Source organism: Danio aesculapii, chromosome 18 (genome assembly GCF_903798145.1).
Source record: "Danio aesculapii chromosome 18, fDanAes4.1, whole genome shotgun sequence".
In the NCBI taxonomy this organism is placed as follows: Eukaryota; Metazoa; Chordata; class Actinopteri; order Cypriniformes; family Danionidae; genus Danio; species Danio aesculapii.
Window position 1 is genome coordinate 53,861,290 of NC_079452.1, and position 25,345 is coordinate 53,886,634.

The 25,345-nt window shown below is 35.5% G+C and overlaps 1 protein-coding gene across 1 annotated transcript in view; it reads right to left on the reverse strand.

The window, feature by feature from the left end:
- Positions 1-24,941, reverse strand: part of pstpip1a (proline-serine-threonine phosphatase interacting protein 1a) — a 33,665-nt gene extending 8,724 nt beyond the window's left edge. Inside the window, exons 1-12 of the mRNA XM_056478270.1 lie at positions 24,786-24,941; positions 20,257-20,357; positions 20,107-20,181; positions 19,938-19,972; positions 17,344-17,450; positions 17,145-17,207; positions 13,235-13,339; positions 8,109-8,154; positions 7,892-7,971; positions 6,709-6,807; positions 1,169-1,265; positions 906-993 (exon numbers count right to left, since the gene is read on the reverse strand). Coding sequence (XP_056334245.1) covers positions 906-993; positions 1,169-1,265; positions 6,709-6,807; positions 7,892-7,971; positions 8,109-8,154; positions 13,235-13,339; positions 17,145-17,207; positions 17,344-17,450; positions 19,938-19,972; positions 20,107-20,181; positions 20,257-20,357; positions 24,786-24,818 — 929 coding nt within the window. The 5' untranslated portion in view covers positions 24,819-24,941. The remainder of the gene's footprint in view (positions 1-905; positions 994-1,168; positions 1,266-6,708; positions 6,808-7,891; positions 7,972-8,108; positions 8,155-13,234; positions 13,340-17,144; positions 17,208-17,343; positions 17,451-19,937; positions 19,973-20,106; positions 20,182-20,256; positions 20,358-24,785) is intronic.
- Positions 24,942-25,345: the final 404 nt, after the last annotated feature.

Below are 25,345 nucleotides of genomic sequence, written 5' to 3' on the forward strand. Positions count from 1 at the left end.
GTACCCAGATGAGCCTTGTGTTTGTAGATTTATCAGTTGTTATATTAGGCATAAAGTACTGTGCATCCAGGAGGTTGTTCTTGCAGAATAAAGCCTGACAGGCATATCAGCTCCCTGATGCTAAGCGGCGGACTGCTGTATAAGACCAAAGGCGCTTTATTTAAAGAAAACAACCATGCTGAATGTACTTTAGCTTGCTTATTACATGGCTACTTGTAAAAAAAACATATAAATTAGACACAAAACATTGTTCGGAGCCGTAATAGTTTTATAATTCTTTACCTTAAACACAAAGCTAACAAAAATTAATATTGTTGAATGGAGCATCAACTAACCTACTTATCACTCATTTACAAGATTGCGCCAAAACAGTCAAAAGAAATTTGACAAAACATTTGAGAAAATATGTTTTGGCTGTTTATTGTGTTTTTAAAATAAACGTAAAAAAAATATATGAAAATATATTTCTGACTGTATCCACAATTAAAGTGATTAAACTTGTTAAAAGTGCAATAGCTGTGGTCAAATGTTTTTAAAATGTTTTCTTTTTTAGACAGATTGCCAGCAACAACCATTTTAGCATAGTTTGGCATTGGTTTTAGTGATTTAAGAATCCCCTCCACTACTTCTAAGGTTTCCCTGATTTAGAAGATAGTTAAAGTCCTAAAATGCTTTGTGAAATACTTTTAGAGATAAAAAAAAAATAAAATATGCAATTTAGAAGGTAGTTTTAGTACGTTTGTGAATGATTAGCCAACATTAAGTGGCATGAAAATGTTGATTTTTATGTTAATGTCACACAACCCCAAGTATAATTACATATGTATGTAAAAATAGCATAATGCATCTTATACTTTCCATTGTTTTGTCAGCAAAGGAAATGTATTATGAATTATAAAACACACCTCTTCATCACACCTCCTCCAAAGCGGATGATGCCATTGCTGTCTGCCTGTGGCTCTTTGTCATAATAGTTCTCAAACACAATAGGCACTGCAGACACAGATTTGATCAACTTTAAACACTCTACTGAAACTTCCACAGTATATCATTATACTATATCATCATAAAATCATGCAGTTACCTACACTACACCATAATGGTGATTTGTGATTTTTTAAAAGTTTAACATGAGAACCCAATGGAAACAATACAGAAAAGCACAGACCTGAAGGAGTGCTGCCAATGCTTTTGGTCTTGACGAAACTGTTTATGTCTTCCGTGATGTCACACATTTCTAAAGTAGTCCTCACGTCCTCATAACACTACAAAAAAATCATAAGCACTCTGACAATATATTCTACTTAAATTAACATACTCATGCCTATACAGAAAAACCCAGGAGTGTTACTGTGAGTTATTACAAGACTTTTGAAAATTTTATTGTAATCAATTTTATTGAAGTTACAATATATATGGTTCCTTGCAATGAGTTAGTACTGAATTTGAATACAATAAAATCCTTTTTGCTGCATTTGTGTAAAAGCTGATTATGTCATCCAATTATTTGGTCATTTTCTATAAAACGTCGAAGTTTAAATCAATGCTCACAGAAACAGTTTCACAAGTTTGCTACTGTAACACTTTACATTGTAACATAATTTCGTAAAAACATTTATAGAATTTTTGATTGTTTTCCCCACACTTTCTGAGTTTACTCAATTGCAATACTTCAAGACAGTTATTTTGTATTACAACTTTTTGTGCGTCATCTCATTTAAATGAGCAAAAAAGACTAATCTGAGTAAATGTGCACTAATATTCAAAAATTTGAAGAACTGAAATCAGATAATTTAGGGTGAAATTATAGGTCAAAAACCAGAAAGTCAGTGTTGTTCCACAACCATCAGTGTTGTTGTTCATGACAAATTTACAAAAGTGCTTTATTTTTTAAAATACTTTGAAAGTATAATAAATACAAGTAAAGTGTCTAGTTTAATATTTTAAATTAAATTAAAAGCAGTACAAATAAAGTAAAAAATAAAAACAGATGCCAAATAAAATGTGTGAAATAATGTTCTATCCTCAGTTAAAGATACAGTAAATTTATATTTGTATGACAAATGTGACTCATTGTGATCTTATAATGAGTTCTTATTTTGTCTGATGCTTGAAGATTCCTTTTTGTCTTTGACCCATATCATATTTTATCACTTCATTATTAGGGATGGAACGATTATAGATTTTGGTTGTAGGATTATAATCTGAGGAATAATCACGGTTATCAAGATTATTATGCATTTAATAATTTCAATACACTACTAGTTTACAAAATCACATCAAAACTCCTTATATTTCTCCTTATACGTGTTATTTATTGCTGATCAGTACCCAAATAATACAGCACAAAATAATAATAATAATAAAAACAAACAATAGCCCATTTCTCTCTGGACTTAAAAATAATTAAAAAGGTTTTTGGCATTTAAACATATGTTATAATTTTACACTGAAAATAAATGACTTAATAAATGAATTAATAAAGAAAAAAATTTAAATAAGAATAAATTAAAAGAAAGTATTTGTCTAATGTAAATCTAAGCTACACATTAGCTAAGTATTTCTCTTTAAAGGAGAATAAATCTAGTCAAAGGCTGCTGAAGCTCTGTCTGAAAGGAAGTTCTGATCAACTACATACAGTATTATGTCAACTATATCCAGTGTGCATGGGTATTAGCCTTGTCTTGGTGTACAGGCTCAGAATTTTAAACTAGCACACAGCTGGCATAACTTTGTTCAATCGCAGCAGGTTTGTTCTGTGCAGAAACGCGGTGTTGAGAAGCCTTTACGATTAATTAACCGTGATTAATTAAAGCATGGTTAATAGTAAAAATCGGTTAATCTTTACATCCCTACACTCCATCAAACAAAAATAATGTCCAAAGCAATTTAACATAACATTAAGAAAGATTTTCAGCTGAAATTGTAGTCCTGGTGATACAAGTAAAATCACCAACACAAAACAACAATAACAAATACTAACAAACAGGCAAAGAAAATGATCATAATAACACACTGAGGTCTTATGAAAAGAAACATTCAGTATTAAAGTCAGTGTGAAATGGAAGTTGCTGAAACTTTTATTTCAGTATGTTGATGTACTTCAGACTGACACAGAATATTGAGTAGGGGAAGGGGCTTTCATTTGTGCGTCATAACGGTAAGAGAGTATGAATATGCAGTTGCTATGGAAGTCCTCACGTTGACATCAACAAAAGACCGCCACTCCAAAAGCAGAAGCAACTTTTAAGAGTTCCATTTAATATTACCAAAGTCCCTTTAAGGCAAATCATTTCACTCTGCAGCCATCTTTGAAATGCCTCTGACATTTTGTCACCAGTAAAATTAAACAAATCCATTTCATAAGTTTCATTTTTAAACATTCAAATCAAACAAAACCTGCATATCGTCAGGTTGCCCGAGCTAATGCGCATGTGCACTCAAAAGGAACGAAATCACAACACCAACCTCATTTATGACCATTCTACACATTATCATCCTCTGAAGAATGCTTCGTCTGATCATGCTAGTCTTCTGAAGTAATTGACTTCTTGGTCATGATGACGAATCTCATCCAGAAATGACAGCGACTCTTTGTTTACAAGTTTGTGGGCGTTTGAGTAGTTGCTGTCATATGACATGCGTTTAACAGGATGGGCTCTACCTTGTGTTTGTTTAATACAGATTACAAAACTAAAAAAATTTTATTTTCATGTGTAGTTGGTTCATTTAAAATACTTATTTAAAGCTTTATTTGGACATATTTCTTAAAGAGCCCATATTATGGGTTTTTGAAAATGCCCTTCCATGTAGTGTGTAACACAGCTTTAAGTGAAGTGAAATATCCAGCTAAGGCTTAAATCTGTAAGTGTACAGTGTTTAAAACTATTGATTCATCTATAAAAGAGTCGACTCATAGTGCTTCAAACGAGTCGCCTTGATAACGAGTCATTAGGTGTTTCGCGATGACGCAGCCACGAAACACAAGCCTCGCCAGTAGTTACGCGCGCAAACCAGGGAGATTTGAAACCTGCGGCCCCGCCCACTAACACAGAAAAAAGACTAGACACACACACACAGACGCCGCCGGTCGAATGAAGTCACGCTGTGCTCAGATGGATAATATTGACAGTCTCTACCCAAAGATGAGTTGTTAACCTGGTACAGTACACGCGGTTACTCTTTATATTCTCTTATCACATGTAAGCCACGTTAAAAACGCGACGCGTGCCGCTTTGTTTACGGATTTAACGTTAAAGGCTTTTGTGAGCTCGCGTTCCACTGCCGTTTGTCGTTGCTATGGCGATCGATCGTAAGCTAGGAGACAGGAGACTCGTGTCACTTTCCCTAGTTCTTCTGAGGAGCATTGTGTGTGTGTGTGTGTGTGTGAGAGAGAGAGAGAGAGAGAGAGAGAGAGAGAGAGAGAGAGAGACTCGCGTCGCTTTCCCTAGTTCTTCTGAGGAGCGTTGTGTGTGTGTGAGAGAGAGAGAGAGAGAGAGAGAGAGAGAGAGAGAGAGAGAGAGACTCGCGTCGCTTTCCCTAGTTCTTCTGAGGAGCGTCGTGTGTGTGTGTGTGTGAGAGAGGGAGAGGGAGAGAGAGAGACTCGCGTCGATCTCCCCAGTTCTTCTGAGGAGGGTTGTGTGTGTATGTGAAAAAAGCTTTACACTATGAAGCGCGTGTGCACTGTGACTACTTTTATATAGTTGATTACCAGCTGGGCATTTCACTCTGTCTCGTGCTGAAGCCTGTCACTGTCGACCAATCGCAGCAGGCTGTCATCGGTCCAATCAGCGCAGATTATCTTCGCGCTGAGGAGGGGGTTGGGAACAAATGAATCGCTGAACGATTCATATGGGAGTCGTTGGGATAATTAGGTAAAAATAAATGCAGATTATAAGACCATCAAAGTGTTTTATGACCTTGCATGCATATTAGACTGTTGTTGGAGACCCTTACAACCTAAATATGACCCTATTTCATGTATAATATGGGCTCTTTAAGGTCTGTGAACCCCCAAACTGTTGTAAAAACACACGTCTGGTCTGAGCTTTTAACCCAGAGAAATGTACTAGTAGTACTCCTGTACTAGTAGACGGGGCTTCATTTGCCATTATTGACATAACACTTTTCCCCATTCAAAACCATAAGAGTGACATGCCTTGTGTATTCTATAGTCTTTGATATTACCAAAACAATCTATTTTTTTTAGTTGATTAACTTGCACAGACTAATTATTCACATTAAGAATAACACTAGCTATGTTTCCATTAGGCATGGGCCGGTATGAGATTATGACGGTTTGATAACCTTGGATAAAAATATCACAGTTTCACAATATTTTAGCATTGCTGTAAAATATATTTTACTGCTCTAAAATATTTTCTTTTTAAATGTCTGGGTAAAAAACAAGAACTTTTTTTCCACTTTGAACACAATTTGTTTTAAATTTGGAAAACATTTAAAATATTTTGGAGCAGTAAACATGTCAGACTAAATAATTGAAATGAATCATTGGCTTCTGCTTTCTTCATTAGTTTCAAACACAAATATTACATAACAATTTAAAACGGTATCTTTGGATATCTTCTTTGCTGAGATACTGTTGTCCCAAAAAACAAAAAAAAAAACGTAAAAAACATACATATTCCTTAGGAACGGTTTTGCAGAATATGTTGGCGGTTTTAAAACCTTGACATTTCAAAACCACGGTATACCTTGAAAACGGTTATCATCCGATGCCTAGTTTCTATCCAAAGATGCGAATTAAATTTATGCTTGTAACTGGAATATTGCATATAAAACATGCGATTAAAGCAGCGTTTCCATCCAACGAGTCAAAGAGAACAAAATAGTCACTTCCTGATTATCTGGCGCCAAATATCCACAGTAAAGATGGAATTTGCTGCGGTAGGAGAAGCTATGTGAATCTTTTCATATTTAATAAATTACTCGCGCCTCAGAAGACAAATGCCGACATGCAATTGAACGTGTGATGGTGTTTGACGGTGCCAGACACAGACCACAGATGCTCTTAACAATTCCGGAGGTAATTAATAATATAATAACACTAATACTGAAACAGTTAATGCATTTTAGAATGACCAAAACAAGCTTTCAGATGTTTTACAGTGTGCTCAGCCAGCCGGTTTGTCCATTCACACACATTTTTTCAGTCACATGCTCTCTTATAACAAAACCACATGACTTTTTTTAATGCGCATACTGGAATTTGTTCGCTATAAGTGTTTCCATCGTAGTTTGAGGGCATCTTTTCTTATCAAATGAAACGTTTATCCTACTCCATTATGCGCATGTTTTTTATGCGCATTTTCAAAATTTCTGCACAATTGGCGTTTCCATCAACTGATTTTTTATACGCATATCCAAAATGCACATAAAAATAGGTGGATAGAAATGCAGCTAATGTGAGCTAGCAAAATAAACATTGTAAATTTAGATTTATCTCAATGTATCAACAGAAGACAGAGGTATTAGTTTTGCTTTGCCTGTAAATGTTTTTTTTTAACTCTAAAAGTGTCAGTAGCCATTGACTTGCATTTTATGAACACCAAGGACCACAGTTTCAGGCTTCAGCTAAAAATATCTTTACACTGAAATGGCACAAGGGTGAGTAAATTTACAGCAATTATATTTTTAGGATACGTGAGGTGAGCCATCCCTTTTAAAGCTGCATGAAGCAATACTGACCTCATCATCTTTGACGCATTGCATGGAAAAATGGTTACAGTGCACCCAAATGGCATTTCTCAAAATGTTAATGCGATCATCTTCCTGCTGCTGGAAGACCTGGAGAAATTTAAAGAATTCAGTTTAATATCATGCTTTTAAATACATCTGCATGTTCTTAGTGTGGTTTATAAAACCACACAGGTTATGCATCCACACAGGCTTCCACACAGGTTATGCATCTTGTTGATATACACTGTGAACATCAGCTACGCTAATAATTTTCTTTATTCTCCATTTCCACCTGGGGATACTCTTCCCGAGGCCCTCAGACTATGCAGAGTCACTGATTCGATCCAAGACCAACGACGAGATGATCCCAAGGTTTCCATATCCTGGACCAGGCCGAATCCTGAGCAGCTACTGTGATGGTCATGGAAGAGTGGAGAACATGAGACTGATTCCTGTGACGCTCCAGAGACAGACGAGTCTTCGCTGAGGCCAGCTTCCAGCCTCCGCCACTGAGACTGCAGCTCTGCACAAGACGTTTGGCCAGCGGAGAAATTAAAATGGTCGTGCCCAACTGAGCCTGGTTTCTCTCAAGGTTTTTTTTCTTCACTTCCGCCATTAGTGAAGTTTTTTTTCCCTCTCCGCTGTCGCCACTGGCTTGCATGGTTCGGGATCTGTAGAGCTGCGCATCGTTGGATTTGCCCTTCAATATTTGGACTCTCAGTAGTGATTATTAAACCACACTGGACTGAGCTCAACTGAACTGAACTTAAACACTACAAACTGAACTACACTGTTCCTATTTACTGTGACCTTTTATGTGAAGCTGCTTTGACACAATCTACAGTGTATAAGCGCTATACAAATAAAGGTGAATTGAATTGAATTTATAAAAGCCTGTGTATGGACCGAAGCCAAAATAAAACAGAAAGTTGACACAGACTTTAATTAATGATGAGTTAGTTTAGCTGAGACTATAAAGATAGCTGTTATGGATACTTGTTTAAATAGGCCAAAGCAAAGTCTATTTTAGAGTTTAGTTCAGTATTTGTGGTTTGTGGTACGTGGTGAGCAAAACACCGAAAAAACGGGAAGTTCATTTTTAGTGTTCTCTGAGATGTTCTCAGCTTCGGCAGAGCAAAAGATTCCTTTCTGAAGGACAGCAAAAGGAGGAGTGTGTGCTTTTCTGTTTTACCTCACATGTGCACTCGTGTGTGGTTTCCCATTCCTGACGAATCTTATCCAGCTGCTCTACGTTAGATATGTACTGTTTTTCTGTTGATTAAGAAAACGTATCAGCACTGCAGCACTTTAGAACTTCAGCGTTATTGATTAATCTCTTGGTTATGATTATGTTGCATTGCAAGCAGAGGTGTGAAATATGTGAAAACAAAATGCATTTTTTTTCTCACCTGCATCTGTTGCTGCATCCCTGCACTGTTTTGCTTTGTTTTGTGTCTGTTATGGCATAGAACACAACATTTTTTAAAATAGGTCTACAAATTCAAAAGGTATCCAGTGTAATCAGAAAATCGTATGGAAAACATTACTAACATTTATGAAAAAATGCACAGAAAATTTGAAAGATCTCAATAATGTCATACAAGATAAATATTTAAACGCAACATTATTATAAGGCACACAAATAAGCATTTCAAGAAGTAGTCACAGTTGTGATGTTTCTTTCTCAGAATTAAAGAAGTTATTTTTCAGAAGATATTTTTGCAACTCTGAGTTTTTAGGCTTACCCTGTGTAAAATACAATGGAATGATGGAGTTTACATTCAGAATTGTTTGTTTCTTGCAATTGTGAGTTTAAAGGTGCTGTGTGTACATAAATACATAAAGCATAAAAGCGCATAATATTTTTGTAGCTATTTAAGAAACATGCTAAATGAGCATACTTGTTCATCTGAAAAACAATGCTGTCGTCAGTTATTCTCCTTTGAAAATGTGCTTTTTACAGAATGTCTGTCTTTGTCAGAATGTCTGTCTTTGTTTTGGTCTAAATAACTCCGCCCACTGCTGACTATTTTAGCACAGCGACTTCCCTTGGTGGAAAATAGAGCGCATTTTATTTCAGTCAATATATGTGGCTGCAGGTGAAAATTGCAACATCTAAAAAACAGCAGCAGCCTTCAAACAGAGACGCAGATTCAGAGTTATAAAAATCCACATGAGGTGGTTTTTAATTGGCAAATAAAATATATAATTTTTTTTTTTATTTAGGGTGCGACACGGTGGCTCAGTGGTTAGCACTGTCGCCTCACAGCGAGAAGGTCACTGGTTCGAGTCCCGGCTAGGTCAGTCGGCATTTCTGTGTAAAGTTTACATGTTCTCCTAGTGTCCAAAGACATGTGGTATAGGTGAACTGGATGAACTAAATTGGCCATAGTGTATGTGTGTAAATTAGTGTGTATGAATGTTTCCCAATACTGGGTTGCAGTTGGAATAACATCCACTGCGTAAAACATATGCTGCATAAGTTGGCAGTTCATTCCGCTGTGGTGATCCCTGATGATTAAAGGGACTAAGCTGAAGGAAAATGAATAAATAGATCAATTTTTTATTTATTAGGATCAACGTTGGCCATTGGCTAAAGGGAGTGCTCTGATTGGTTAATCAGCAATGAATCCGAGCACTAGAAGAAAAACTGATGTGACGCAACCAAGTAAACAATTTAACTCAAGAAAGAACAAAGATAGATGGATGTATTTTCGCTACATTTCTCAAATATGGATTATTAGATTATCAAACTTGTTTTGTGGAATGACAAAACAGTTGCTCGTTGTTTGGCAGCAGCTTGGTGCATCTTGGCTCAAACTTCAGTCACGTTCGCTTCTGTTTGTGTCATCAATCAGGCAACTTGTGTCATCGGAGGAGGGAAAAAATAAATAATGCATTTTATTTTTGCTTTCTTGATACTCAAGGTCACCTTAAAGGACAGCAAGAACAGTCAGTTCAAATAAAAACACAATAAAAGTCAATAGAATACAATATAAATTTTAAAAAAGTGCAGTTGAGTTAAAGAGAATAAGCTGTTTTAAATAGATGTGTTTTGAGTTTGGATTTAAATTGTAATAGAGAGTTTAAATTACAGGGATAAGGAGGAAGATAATTCCAAAGCTGAGGAGCAGAGCAGCTGAAGGCTCTGCTCCCTATGGTGATAGGGCGGACAGGGGGAACAGTGAGGTGAATGGAAGAAGAAGACCTGAGTCCACTATTATTTAGTCCTATATTTTGACTGCAATAACCCTACATATACTGCTCCTTTAAATCTCGCAATTCTGACAAACACATACATGTAAAATTGCTAGTAGAATCCTTTAAATTTGCAATTAATTATGCTGGATAACATCTTTTGGTATACAAAATATAATTAAGAAAATCTGATGCACTGATTCTGTTAAATATACAATTTGAAAGAGTCATAAATATTTTTCAGATTTTCATAAACGAGAAAAAAGTAATGCAAAATCAAGATAAAACAACGCATTTTTTTTCTAACGCTTGCTTTGGAAAGCACATTTGGTTGTGTTTAGGGAAAGGTTTAGGTCTAGGTCTGAGATGCCCAAACTAGGGCCCGCGGGCCTATGGTAACCTTTGAATTGACCCACCATCCCATCTGAGAAGAGAGTGAGAATGATGGAGAGGGTAGGGGAAAATGCCTTTAAAAGAGATCATCATTTCTAATTTGACGTAATTTTTTTTATTTTTTTTTATTGCTGAGCTAAAAAAAAGCATGTATCAATTAAATGTTATAAATGAATCTGATTTTTTGAAATGTAAATAATGTCTCGACGGACAGAGGAATATGCAGAAGACATCGGTAAGCAAATCAGGGAAAAAACTAGTGTAACTCCATTCTGCTATAAATGAGATTGTTTTTTGTTTTTACTGTAATAAGTTCATTATAAAAGTAAAAAATATATATGTTGTATTAGTTAATATGATACAGTGATTTCTAGTTAATTTTAAATATTATTAAATAAATTAGGAAATTACCCATGGCAACTATATTTACATTCGGCCCACTAGCCTCAATCAAGTTTAGTTTTTGGCCCTTCATAAGAAATAGTTTGGGCACCCCTGATTTAGAGATTGTCATTTCAATTTTAATGTAACCTTTTATTTATTGTTTGTTTTATTGTTAAAGGTGCGGTAGGTGATTGTCTTCAGAAACATTTATTGTTGTGCTGGTTGAAAGTCTTTTCACATTCCAATAGAAATTATTAAAGTAAATGATCTAAACATATTTACTTTATATGTATTTTTATATTCTGGGTAAGGTATAAAACAAAAAAAAATTCATTCAATTAAATATTGTCGGGCTGACAATTCTCATAATTCTGATAAGTAGCCCAAACTGTCTGTCAACAAATGTAGATTTGTACATCTGTGCATCTGTTCACGCATATCTGCCATTAGTGCATGCATGCGCGCCACGAGTTCATGTACACACAAGACACATGAGTTCACAGCGGTAAAATCAAATGCTGAATCAAAACTTAAAATTCCTAAATCAATATTGGAGATACTTTTGCAGCTGAAGAAAGGATGACACCATGGCTGAAGTATTTCTTTTAGACAGGTAATGTTCTGTTTTAAAACTATTTTAGTTACGCAGAGCTTATATAGATGTTGTTACGAATGGGTTATATGCACGGAAGTGTTGTTCAGCCATTGAAATTTTCTTGTGAAAAATTGATGTGACTATTTTCAATTTCATAAGGGATCTTTTACAGCATCGAAAATGTAGATTTTTATTTAATTTAACAACAAAACAGAAGTAAATAGCGCTATTCAGCCTCGCCTGCTTTACTGAGGTGAAGTTGGCTTTATATTCACATTGGTTCATTTTTGAACAATGACAACCTGTGACACGCTCCCTATATTGTTTACCACGCTTCTCTGAATATACAGTCTGAAATAGCATGTAACTATGGCTTAGTAATAAGTCTAATTCCTGCATGCCGCCGGCCAACCACTAACTACATTTCTAACTGGCGAATGTGCTAAACTAGTGTGTTGTCTGCTGTCATGCGTGCGCTTGTGTTTCAGGAGGCGTGGCTTTGGATGGCAGGGGTGGGACTGCGTTTCCAAGCTATTATGCTAACCGGTTAGCATTTTGGCAGATCACCTACTGCACCTTTAAGCTATAAAGCTTTCTGAAATTAAATGTTTCAATTTAAAAGGTTTAAATGAATCAGATTTTGTTTAACATGTACATACAATGCATAGAGGACAATGCAAAGACTTTGGTGAGCAAATCAAGGCAAAGGCAGCTTCTGCTTGAATAGTGTATTCAGCATTAAACTCCACTGTGTAATAAATGTGATTATGTCTTTATCGAAATAAGTTATCATTTAAAACAGTTATACTGCATTAGTTAATACGATTCACAGTAATGTTTTCTATTTTTTATATATTATGAAAGGAACTAAGCAATTACCCATGGCAACTTTAATGTAAAATAGTTTGGTATGTTTATCTTCAACCCACAGCTATCAATGTTACTTGGTTTTTGGCTCTTTATACAAAAAAGCTTGGGCACCTCTGGTCTAGGTGATCTCTACAACAAACCCTGCCTTCTCGTGGACGTGTACAAGGTTGTACATCTGAAATGTTCAACAAAATGTACGGCAAGTAATTTATTTCAGATTTGCAAAAATTTCCACAGAATTCTAGGCTGACACAGATATTTCCAATGAACCTGAATGAATTTTCTCTAACAATTTTTATCAAATTTTTTTTATCAATTAAACAGAATAAATATCAAGAAGAAAATCATACAAATTGCTAGAAATCCACAACTGAATGAAATTCACAATTCTGACAGTTTATAGAGAACTATATATATAATTTTTTTTCCATGCTAAAAATGAGCTTCAGTACTTATGCTCCATTTATTTGATCAAAAGTACAGCAAAAGACAGTAAAAAATTTGAAAAATTAATAAAAACATTAGATTTTTTTATAAATTATTAAAATATTTATTGTGTACTCAATAAATGGCTAGACACATTTTTTTTTTCGGTCCGTTTTTCTGTATTTCATTTAATTCATCTAAATGGCCTTGTTGTGTATATTTTGTTGAAGCAATTATTGTCACAGCACGTACAAAATTGTTGCATTTTTATTGATCTGTTTACTTCTATTGTTCTTCTCATTTGTAAATCGTTCTGAGTAAAAGTGACTGCTAAGTAAATACATGTAAATGTTTATATTTCTAAGACAGCAAACCTGAACTTTCAGCATCATAACTACTATCATCAGTGTAACATGATTCTTCAGAAATCATTCTTATATGCTCATTGGACACAAAAATCTGTATTCTATGATGAATACAGTATATATACAGTATAAATGTTAAATTACACTGTCACTTCTGATCAGTTTAAATGCAACCTTGCTGAACTGAAGTGTTACTTTGCCGGAGAAAAAGAAATCTTACTGACCACAAACTTCTGAATGGTATTATATGTTCTAATATTTCAATTTGCCACACAGATTCTGCCCATCATAATCCATATTTTACCTTTTCAGATTGTTTAGGAGTGACAGTGGATGTACTGTTGAGCTTCTCAGCAGTCAGATCAGCTTCATCAGCTTCTCTACACCTCTGCTCATATGTCCTTTTAGACTGTGAAATGGAGAGAAGAACATGGTGATTACATGAACCACAAATGACCTTTTTAAGTTAAATATATGCAATCAAAAAATGTAAATGAATATACTGGAAACTTCTCTAAGCCTTTAAACTTGTATCCTTGACCAAATCTCACAGAAACTGAGCTTAAATTATGCAATTCTTTCTCCAATTCATATAGCCAATCTCACACACAATTACTTCCAATTCTGCTACAGATGAATGTTTTAAAAAACAATCATCATAATTGCATTATTTGTTCTTACAGAAACTGTGTGGTGATCAATGTGAATGGTTGTACAGCAGGTTCAAGCTAAAAACTAATCCTATGTTTGATATGAAACAATAGGTGAGAATTATCAAATCCCTCACAACAACATTAAACTATCATTTACAGAGTAACAACTTGAGAAGTTCAGGAGGGAACCGAGATGTTATGTGCCATCTCTATAGCTATGAATTGCTAGTTTCTAAGTGAATCCCCAATCTGTAAAATCTCTATTCCTTCTTTCAGGGAACAAGGTTTTTTCTGAAAATGATCATGCAAGAAAAGAGGATAGATAATAGTGATATAAAGATGTATGTTTTTAGCTTTAATATACAGTATAAAGATGCTACAGAAGCTGTTGCTAAAACACTTTCATTTACAAAATTACTGCTTTCCATTTGGTGAACATAGATATATGTGTATCAATGAATATATTTATGTACGTATGTATTGACCTTATGCTGCAATGCAGAAGTAAACTCTTTTCTGTTATTGTTTTTGAACTTCTGATTCATTTGCATATGAGGAAATAACCAGGAATAACAAACACAAGTAAAAACAACAATCATATATATATATATATATATATATATATATATATATATATATATATATATATATATATATATATACACACACACACACTACCTGACAATAGTCTTGTCACCTATCCAAGTTTTAAGCACAGCAAATATTAACTTGACTTTTAGTTGATTTGGTATCAGAAGTAACTTATATGAAAGGCAAAGGCCTCTCAAAGGGATTCTCAACCGGTGGGCCACGGACCACTAGTGGGCCTCAGCAATCCTGCAGGTGGGCTGCAAGAATTAAATTAACTCTCAATATTATACTATAATTTTTGTATTTCATTATTAATATGCTATATTAAAATAATCTAAGTAACGCACTTTCTCCTGTTCTCTGGTTGATTACTTCAAACTCAATGCAAAAACAGCCTCATGATCGTGTCTGCAACTACAAGTAATCTGTTCATTCACAAACTGTGCGTGAAGTGAAAGGCTCTCTTTGTGTATTTTGTGTGAACTACTTAATATATCCACATAGTTGTCCAAATTAATGTCCTGCGATTGTTTAATAACAAACTGTCCCTGTAAATGTAAAATAAACTTGCATATGAGCTTCAGACGCACTCTGGCAGAGCTCTTTGCTGTCCTTGTCAGTGATCTCCCAATAACATTCAGCTGCAAACTCAACCGCCATTAGATCAACGCGTTTCAACAGATTTAGGGGTGTTTTAATTTGCTGTATTTTACATTTGTCTGTAAATTTCTGAATAGTAGATATTTAATAGTAAATATCTAGTCAGTCCAGTGTTAAGCTGAAGCTGATCTTTTGCAATCTCCCAGTTGACCTAGGTTCTCCTTGAATCGGTGTATTGAGCTTGGAGGACTGCATCCATACATCTTTGCAATGACTCAAATAAAGAAAATGTTCTTGCAAAGATTCTTTGGATTCATCTTCAATGCCTCTTCCTTCATCTTATCTCAGACATGCTCAATAATGTTCATGTCTGGTGACTGGTCTGGCCAATCCTAGAGCACCTTGACCTTCTTTGCTTTCAGATACTTTGATGTGGAGGCTGAAGTATGAGAAGGAGCGCTAATTCCTGCTGATTTCTGTGAGAATCTTGGGTCCCTGCAAGTTCCAGTAGGTCTTCTGCAGTATTTGTGATGATTGGGATGCAGTTTAACCGACAATTTATCTACCTTCTGCAACTTTTCCAAATGATCTACTAGAAGTTATTATTTGTTGCTCTTACAACTGGGATTGATGACAAGACTTTTGTCAGGTAGTATATATATATATAAACTATATATATAGTTTATGGGGCCCTACACACATGAAATGGTAAAGTTTGGTTTCATGCCAGTGTCTATTAGTGTTGTTACACATTAGTATAGCGTTCAAGTTATTTTCAAGAGTTCACACTTAGCTGATAATTGATTATAAGCAAGTTTGGCATGCTGTCCCGGGAGAGAGCCCTGAGCCCAAAAGGTCCTTGAGCCCTAGGGCTCCCTCCCGTTTGCAGAGCGAGAGGGGAGCTTCGAGCTCAGGTAGATCTCGACAACTGTCCCTTGATAAGAGCTGATGACTAAAATGATTGCACAGAAACAACGGCCGTCCTGATAAAGGTGGAGATGTAGGGGTGGAAGGGGGGATTCTTCAAATCGAAGATGACTGTAGTGTAGTGAGAAACCTTGGCTCTTTATAGTGGGTTAGGAATCGTCTGATTGATGGATCATACATAGCTAATGCAAGACCAGCCGTGTTCAATCATAAGCACGTGATCCTCTTGAAATTAGGTTATAAATAAACTTCACTTAAAAAAAGACGACAGGTTTCACATTGGCTGTTATAAGTCTTCGAATGTGGCTTTTTTGTGAAATGATAAAGATATATTTTAAAAATGCTACTGGCTTAAAAAAAAAATACACGAGTAGATGCTTAACATACCCTACCATGCTTTCTCACTTCCAAATTAAGTCAAGACACTGAATAACATTGCATGTTTCAAGGCACTTCAAGGGACCGTTAAGAAAAGTATAATGTCAAAGTATGTTACAAAAAGGGTGTAATATGTTGGGTATGTGAGTAAAATCAACAATTTAAAAAAATCTGTTTTGTTGGAAAAACTAAAATAAATAAATAAATAAAAAAAGTCCACTCTGAAAAAAAGGATTTTTATTGTGTATAAAAATAAACTTAAATAAAAGCAATTGCAGTCTGGATCTAATTTATCAGCCAATAACTGATGTTTTACAAACTAAATCACACACATCTTTCACTTTGCTCTTATTTAGTACACTACTGCTAATCCAAAACATGTATATTTTACCACAGGGACAGTCCCACTCATCATTTAGTCTGCTTATGAACAATGGCAGCACTTCAAGAACCACTATGTCTAAATTACCTTGTAACCCTCATCGTTAACCACTAAAACAACAAAACCACCCTGAGAGTTCCGTTCTACAACATCAACGTAGATAAATAAGATTAAAAATTATCTGATAATGATCTGAAAATAGGCAACTTTAACATCGTATCTCCTCAGGACTCCAAACATACACTTTTTGCATTCTGAATACCAAGAAAAAACGGAAACGCATCTACTTTGACAATAGCACTTGTCTGTTTTCAGGAAACTGCAAATATATGAGGAAGAAAAAATCTAACACTGAAAAGAGTTTGCCTTGCTGAGGGCAAACAGAAGTGTGCAGGCAAAAAAGAAATACACTTATAGTAGAGAAGTGAGACTTCCTGAGGTGACAGTTACAACATTTTGAAGGCCCATCCCCCAGCACACACACACACACACACACACACACACACACACACACACACACACACACACACACACACACACACACACACCAGGCTGATGATTTAAATCACTCTCATTTCGCCTTTCCTCTTCCTGATATTCTGCTTTTAGTCTCTATTAGGCAAATACCGGATTCGCTGAGCAACCAATAAAAATGAAGTCACTTCAATGAGTGCAAGACTCACCTCCATGGTTTTCTTATATAATGAAACTTTAATCTTCTGAACTTTTTCCATGACGCCTTCAAACTGTGAAAATAAGTTATATACGCAGGTCATAAAGGTTTCAAGAAGCAGTCTGGTTTGAGTACACATTCTTTTCCCCCATATAAAACTGTCTATGACAATTTTGTGGTTGGTGGTTTGGCTAAATCAAGCATCACACCTTTTTCCGCTGCTCCTTCTGTCGCTCTCTGAAGTGCTCCATTCGTTTTGCCTCTTCTCGTAACATCCCAGAAAGCTGAATGTGCAAATTTCCGATGTTCTCCATTTCTAGGTGAGAACACAACTTATTCATTCGTGGTCTTAAAGTTATGAGCTTATTATTTGTTAAGTACATTAGCACGTCAGACTTTGGTGCCATTACTTAATGTCAGTTAATGCATATACTAACCTGAACTGAAAATGAATAACTTTTATTAAGTAAAGGATAATGTACATCTAGAACTTATAAAGCTTATCAGCTGTTATGTAAGACTGAAAAGCTTTATTCTGCAAAAACAATTACCTAGATGTACATATTACATGGCTACTAGCTGCAAAATTAAGCAATTAGACACAAACATTGGTCTGGGAGGCACAGTGGGTAGCACAATCACCTCACAGCAAGAAGGTCGCTGGTTCAAGCCCCGGCTGGGTCAGTTGACATTTCTGTGTGGAGCTTGCATGTTCTCCCCATGTTGGTGTGGGTTTCCTCCGGGTGCTTCGTTTTCCCCCCACAAGTCCAAAGACTTGGTATAGGTGCATTGGGTAAGTTAAATTGTCCATAGTCTATGTGTGAGAATGATGTGTATGGATGTTTCCCAGGGTTGCAGCTGGAAGGGCATCCACTGCATAAAACATATGCTGGATAAATTGGCGGTTCATTCCGATGGGGCGACCCCAGATTAATAAAGGGACTAAGCCGAAAGGAAAATGAATGAATTGGTCTTAGCTGTAATCATTTATTAACTCTTTAATGCATGCAAAAAGAAAAATGGCTCGTTGCGGTTTACACTAAAATTCCTTCATTCATTCAATTTTCTTTAGCTTAGTCCCTTATTTATCAGGGGTCACCACAGTGGATTGAACTGCCAACTATTCCAGCATATGTTTTAAGCAGTGGAGGGCCTTCTAGCAGCAACCCAGTACTGGGAACCCATACACTCTCATATTGATACACTATCTCATACACTATAGCCAATTTAATACATTCAATTTACTTATAGCACATGTCTTTCGACTTGGGGAAACCAGAGCACCCAGAAGAAATCCACACCAACACAGCGAGAACATACAAACTCCACAAAGAAATGCTAATTGGCCCAGCCGGCACTCGCGACCTTCTTGCTGTGAGGCGACAGTGCTAACCGTGCCACACCTTACACTAAAATACTTTTAAAATACTTAAAATACTTAAGACTTTTTTTGACGGTCCTCATTGCACATTTTGTTGATTAAAAGTTGCATTGCAACTACATGCCAATTACTTCTCATTTGAGTATTAGTAGACTGTCTGCTTAATATCTGTTCATTCTGCTTCAACAGACATTTAACTGACTATAAGAAACTTTGCAAGTACATGTTAACTTACACTAACCCTAATCTAACCCCAACCTAGCAGTCTGCTTAGTTGGCATGTGGATTCAATGTAACTTAAATTCAACAAAATACATTTAAGGGACCATCAAAATAAAGTGATACCAATACTTTTATTATTAAGTCACTAAAAGGCTTCAAGCTGCCACCAACAAGGGAGTGACGCATGAGCATACGTGAATATATATATTAACAGTCTAGATGACTAAGTACCCAGCTGAGCCTGCAGGGTAGTTTTACTGGTTGTTTTATTCTTGTAAACTATTTTATTTGGCCTATTCGTACAAATGTATTCAATTCTATTTTTAAAAGGAGGCATGCTCCCACACCTTTAAACCCAATCGTCATTGGGGGATGAACAAATCTTTCGTTTAAGTTTTTCGTGAAAGTGGATTAATGTACACTGTCCCTTGTTGTGAAAAATAAATAAACTTAAACTTACTGAAATCTATGAATGAGAGATCATCCAAATTCATTTGAATTAGATACTAAATCAAAAAGTGAGGAATTGGCATAAGATTGTGTTGGAACAACATACCTTGGCATGTCAGGATTTACCAATCAGAATCAAGAATTCCAGAGAGCAGTGTAATAACATTAGTTATTTCGTGGTTTGTTGAAATTCTTGATTATGATTGGCTGAAAGGTATGCAATAAAATTGTTTAAAGCACGGGTAGTTTCAGTCAGTTATTTATAAAGAGGTAGCTATCACACTATGAGCTATTAGACATGCTTGTGTTATTTACAGTACATACACACATGATGACATGATGCCTATGACTGATTAAAAATGGGGACTCGGAGATCAAATATTGCACTGCAAAGAGCAAAACTAGTATTACCTTGTCTATAACTTGGCAAATGACCATGCAATAATCTATCTAACCAATGGCTTGCTGTGTTTCTAAAGATTTTGAATGCACTTTAAGTTGAGTGGTTCTTTGCATCCACAGCGTGCATTTAAAATACTTTAATGCAAGACAGGACTTTGATTATCCCTCACTTAAATCATTGAGTTCAAGGACTAACAATAAACAACTTTATTTTCATTAACTGATGTCACCAAGATGAATATAATGCAATGTAAATGCTAGCATAGTGTTAGTAAATACATTAACAAGCATCACCTAATGAAACTTTATTGTAAAGACTTACCAATTATCATTTACAAAGTTACTTACGAGCTTTCAGTTGGTCAAAGGATGCCTTTAAAGTGCTACAAGACCAAAGCAAGAAAATAATAAACATGCAGTTAACAGATATATGCTCATAAGCACAGTGTATCATGCAAAATATTAAAACCAGAAGTCAATTTATACATAAAACAAACAAGAAATACTATTTGCATACCCAATTTCAGTTTGTCCTCCTGTCTTCCGTGCAATAGTAATCAATTCCTTGCCGTACCTTTCCTCTGCCATTGCCCTATGAGTAGAGGAATGCATTATCTTTTGGCTTTAGGAGACCTTAACATCAATACTTTTAACCAATTTTCATTACCTCATTTTTAAAAGCTCTTCCATGTCTTTGCATGTTCGCCGTCCATCGCACAGCCTCTGGATAAGAATCTCATATCCAGTGTTACTAGTAAATTCCGGGCCCTGGAAGCAACGGGATTAGATTTAATTAACACTGTTAATTTAACCTGATCAATAATGATAACAGTAATTTATTTCTGTTTAGAATTATTCCCCTGTAGCATGAAAAAGTGCTATAGTAATTTGGTTTTGAAAGTAAGAGTTTTGGAATCTTACTATAGTAAAGTTTATATATAATATACTGTATATGTGTTGTTTGTTAATGAATGCAGCATCATATTGTACAACTGAAATACTATGGGACACTTTAGTTTTTAACTACCATATACTGTAGTGTATTGCAATATTATATATTTAAAGGGGTGGTCCAGAATGTAATTTTAAGGCTTGGTTGTGTTTATAAGATGCAAAGCAATGTGTGCTTATGTTTCACTTGAAGGAAATCACGTTATTTTTTCATAAATCTCACTTTGATTATATACAGCTACTCTGCTAACATGAAAACGACTGATATATTTCCTAGTTCCTCTGAAAGCCCCGTCCTCAAGTGATTCTGATTGGTCATGTGTCATAATGTGCTGCGATTCGCAGATCGGCTCCACATCACGCCCATCCAAGCACGCGCGTCAGTCAACCTCATGCCTGCTCTCTAAAATAACATCTGACAAGTGTCTGTAAGGAGTGAAAATGGGGTGCGGCTCCTTTAAGAGGTGCGCGTGTGTTTACTATAAACTGTCTGTAGATGCGTGTAACACGAGAAGAGCATGTGCGCAGGACCGATGTTTATTTTTATTTTTCACTAATGCACGGATTAAGTTATTGTTCTGTAATACACAGTGACACTGTTGACAGAAGAATAAAGCACAAGATGTGAGATACGACCTGTGTGAGCCTTGATTGATTTTTCTGCTGCTACACGAGTTAGGCGAGCTCTCTTGTATTTTTTTAACTCAACGTCTTTCACATATATTCAAAATATGCATGTGTAAGTAATATGAGTCGTTCACATATCTTTTGCGAGTTCATTATCTGAGATGTAAAACGCACCGAAAAGCTGCCTGTAAAGAAACACTGCACAGTCGACACACATAGAGAGACGCTGCAAGTGCTGGTGAAGTGTGTGTGTGTGTTTAAAGCAGTTTGACTGCTATACATGAATTTGTAGCTAAATCGTTAGCGATGCCAAACAGCATTTCATACTATTAAGGCTAGACACTGTACATGTCATGATCAATTTTAACAAATAAAAACACTTACAGGTCGTGGCTCAGAGTTCACCGCTTCTGCTTGTTGGAGCTGCTCCTTCTTTGAGGAGATTTTACCCGAATCCAGCACATAATTAATATTGAACTGTAAGCACTTCTGTCTTTGTGTCGTGTCTTTTGGAAGCCCAAATACAGAAACAGAAGAAGCTCTGTGGAAATAGCAGGATGGCATTTTCTCCCTCTGCTGTAACATTACAGCGCCTCTGGCCACGCCCATTAGCTGCGCAGTGTGTGTGTGCGGTACTGTGATCTCACAGGCCTGGAAGTAGTCCTGTTTTTGTAGTCCCCAAAATTTGTTCATTGTAGGCTTTGCTAAGCTAACTCTGTAAAAACCAAGGTCTCCCTTTGGATTGAACTTTGAGCATTTTACATTCAGAGATGTTGTTTATGGTCACACAGCTACATTAAACTTCAACTAAAGTTTAAAATATGATATTGTAGTGGACCACCCCTTAAGTTGAATAAAAATAACCTTGAGTAATTTTAACTTAAATTACTTTAAATATACTTAACACAGTTTGTCAAATATATATATATATATATATATATATATATATATATATATATATATATATATATATATATATATATATATATATATATATATATATATATATATATATATATATATATATATATGCACACACTTTTTCATGTGGAGTTTATTAGAATATAGGTTTGTGCATTTGTTTGATCCTGAATCTCTTAGAATAGCCTATTCTTTATTTTGCTACATGATATTGAATCTTTTGGATGCAACATTGTAACTCCCTTCACATGAGCTATTGGCTACTTTGGATGTATGTGATGAAGAACTCACAGCAAATTCTGTCTTATGTTTCAGCAGGATATAAATAGAAAAAGCCATCAGTTTTTTTCCCAATGGTTTGTCATTCATGTTGCCTCACATCCAATGAATACATAAATACAATGCATATGTTTCATTGGCTTTAGTCAACTTTATATCATGCTCGTCTAGAGTTAGTAGTGTAAGTTAACATGTACTCTCAAATTAGCAGACATGTCACATCACTTGCATTCTAAACTTGTACAAGCTGATACTGGCAATTTTTCCTTCTGCATTCACAGAATTCCAGCGATTTATCGGTAATGTTACAACCTCTCATTCTAGAAAATTGATGGAATTAACTTTCTAATATATATTTTTCTGTTCACAGATGATCTACTTATGGTAATTTACAGAAAAAGTTTAAATGCGGAAAGGGGCTATAACCAATATAATGTCCATTGGAGGAGAATCAAGATTAAGTGTTAGAAGATATTAAACAAAGTACATTACAAGTTAAATATACTCTTATCTAATGGATATTGCAAAGTTACATAAAGTCAACAGAAGGCCTCCGTGTCCTAACTGCATGCAATGCTACAAGATTCCAGCGACAAGCAATTTGGCTGTCTGCACCAAACAACCTGCCAGATGTTGGTTGACTGATGTTGGTTTATCACAGATCTGACTTTCATTTTCAAACCGTTTACTTGTTATTTTATCTACAGGATCTGCGGTGAACTATCTGCTGCTGCTACTCCAATATGGCCATAAATGCCACACACTGTACTCAAACTCACATTGGTTGCATTCAACATTGAATACAGCACATAACCTGTACCTAAAGGGATAATTGCCATGTTTTGCCACAATGTCACCATTTTTTTAAATTGTAAAACTTGTACAATAACAGGGAAATGAGACAATCTCTTAAGTGTTAAGATAACATTGAGAGGGAAATGACAACAACAACAACAACAAGAAAGTAAACCCAAAAAAATTTGGGTTTGCTTGAATGGGTTTAGGCTACAATTACTTGAAATTAAAACATATTACATGTAACAGAGAAAAAGAAAAAGAAAAGAAAGGGATTTGTGTGTCCTTAAAAAGGTTGTCGTGATGTACCAAAAAAAAAATAGCACGTTTCTTGTTTTTAGTAAACTTAAGAGGGGAAACAAGAGAGTCAAATTCAGCAAGAAACATTAAAAATAAGATTTAAGCTATTTCTGCTCATCAATAAAAAAATAAGGTAGTGGAAATAGAAACTGTTTCTAAAATGGAAATTTTGTGAATCGCAGATGATTAGAACAAAAACTCTTACTGACAAGGAAAAGATACATTTCAGTACATCGCGGTGTGTGTGTTAGGACATGGTGTAAGGGATTTTATACATGTTTAAAAACAGGTCTTATTTAAAGATGTTGGTATCTATGCAATAATTTATATGTGGTACCAAACTATCTAGGGTGGTTCAACATTGTATAGTTACAATAAGAATAATGCTCAAAAATTAACTCTTGGTTTCTCTCACAGTTGTTACATTTGCAACAGGAAGAAAACAACAGTGCTATATTTACATCATAGTGTTTAACACCTAACACTGGACTGCACCAGCAGGGCATGCTGACATGCAAATCCACCCAGAAGTTGCTTTGTAGATGAACGCTCTGACAACACAGATCAAAGCAAAAAGAGGGCACAGCGGACACACAGACAGCCACTCAACAGGAAGCCCACAGATCTTCTCTATGACAAAGTATATGAATCTCTAAAATACACACTTAACCACCAAATGCAGAATCTAAATGAGACTATTAATCTCACAAATCAAATATCAAATAATCAAGAATAGAATTTCAGGATTTAGTCAATCATGTCTTCCATCTTAAAGTGATAGTTCACCTAAAATAAAAATGTATTCACTATTTACAGGTTTCCAAATGGGTTTGACTTTTTCTTTTTCAGTTAAACACTGAAGAAGATGATTTGAAGAAAGCTTGAAACCTATAACATTGACTTTCAACAGTATTTGCTTTTCCTACTATGGATGTCGGTCTTTAGAGGTTTTTGGCTTTCTTCAAAATATCTTTTGTGTTTAACAAAGAATGAAACTGGAACCACTTGAGGTTGAGTACATTGAGAGTAAATGTGTATTTTTGGATGAACTATCCCTTTAATACCTTGCTGCCAATAAAAAAAAACGATACCAGCATTGAATTGAAACACCATAATTTTTTAGAAAAAGCTTGAATCAATTCCTAATAAAAAGTAAATACAACTGTTACATAATTTCTGCATGTATACGTTGATGCTGCTGAATAAGATAAAGTTAAACACATTTACAATCTACTTCTTCAATTGACGTTAGCATCAGTCATCTCAGCCCTAGCAGACAACAACGTTCAGTGTAGTCAAAATAACTCAAACTTTTCCACTCACCCAAAAGTAATCTTTGAACTGCAACGCTGTCATTCTGAAGGCTGTTCACGGCAGTATGAATGAAAAGGACGCACACAAAAAAACAAAAATCGAAATGAGGAAAAAAGAAAGAAAGAACAGACAATACTCAGGAAACCAGTGTTTTGCAGCAAGCCCGTGGTGCTGAGGTTTGACTCAAATGAGGAAGCTCTTTCTCCTCTTAGTGACCACAGATAATACACATACATTCATTTGAATATTAGTCAGGCATCTGATACACAGGCATTGTGGAAACTGTAATGATTCAGTCTATAGGTGTCGAAGAGGCTCAGAACAAACAAAGCCATCAAATTCTAAACAAAGTTCAGTTGCTTTAACACAACTCATGAAATAGCAAGCTGGTGGCAGTTACATGAAGACTTGACAAGACATGCAGATTTAAATATCATTTGACTCCAAACAGTAGAACAGTATGAAATGGTGAAAGGATAAAAATTTCAACGACATCAATGTCAAGAGAGTGTCTACACCCTTGCCTTGAGCTCAACTTCACACTTTTTTCAGATAATCATGCTCACATT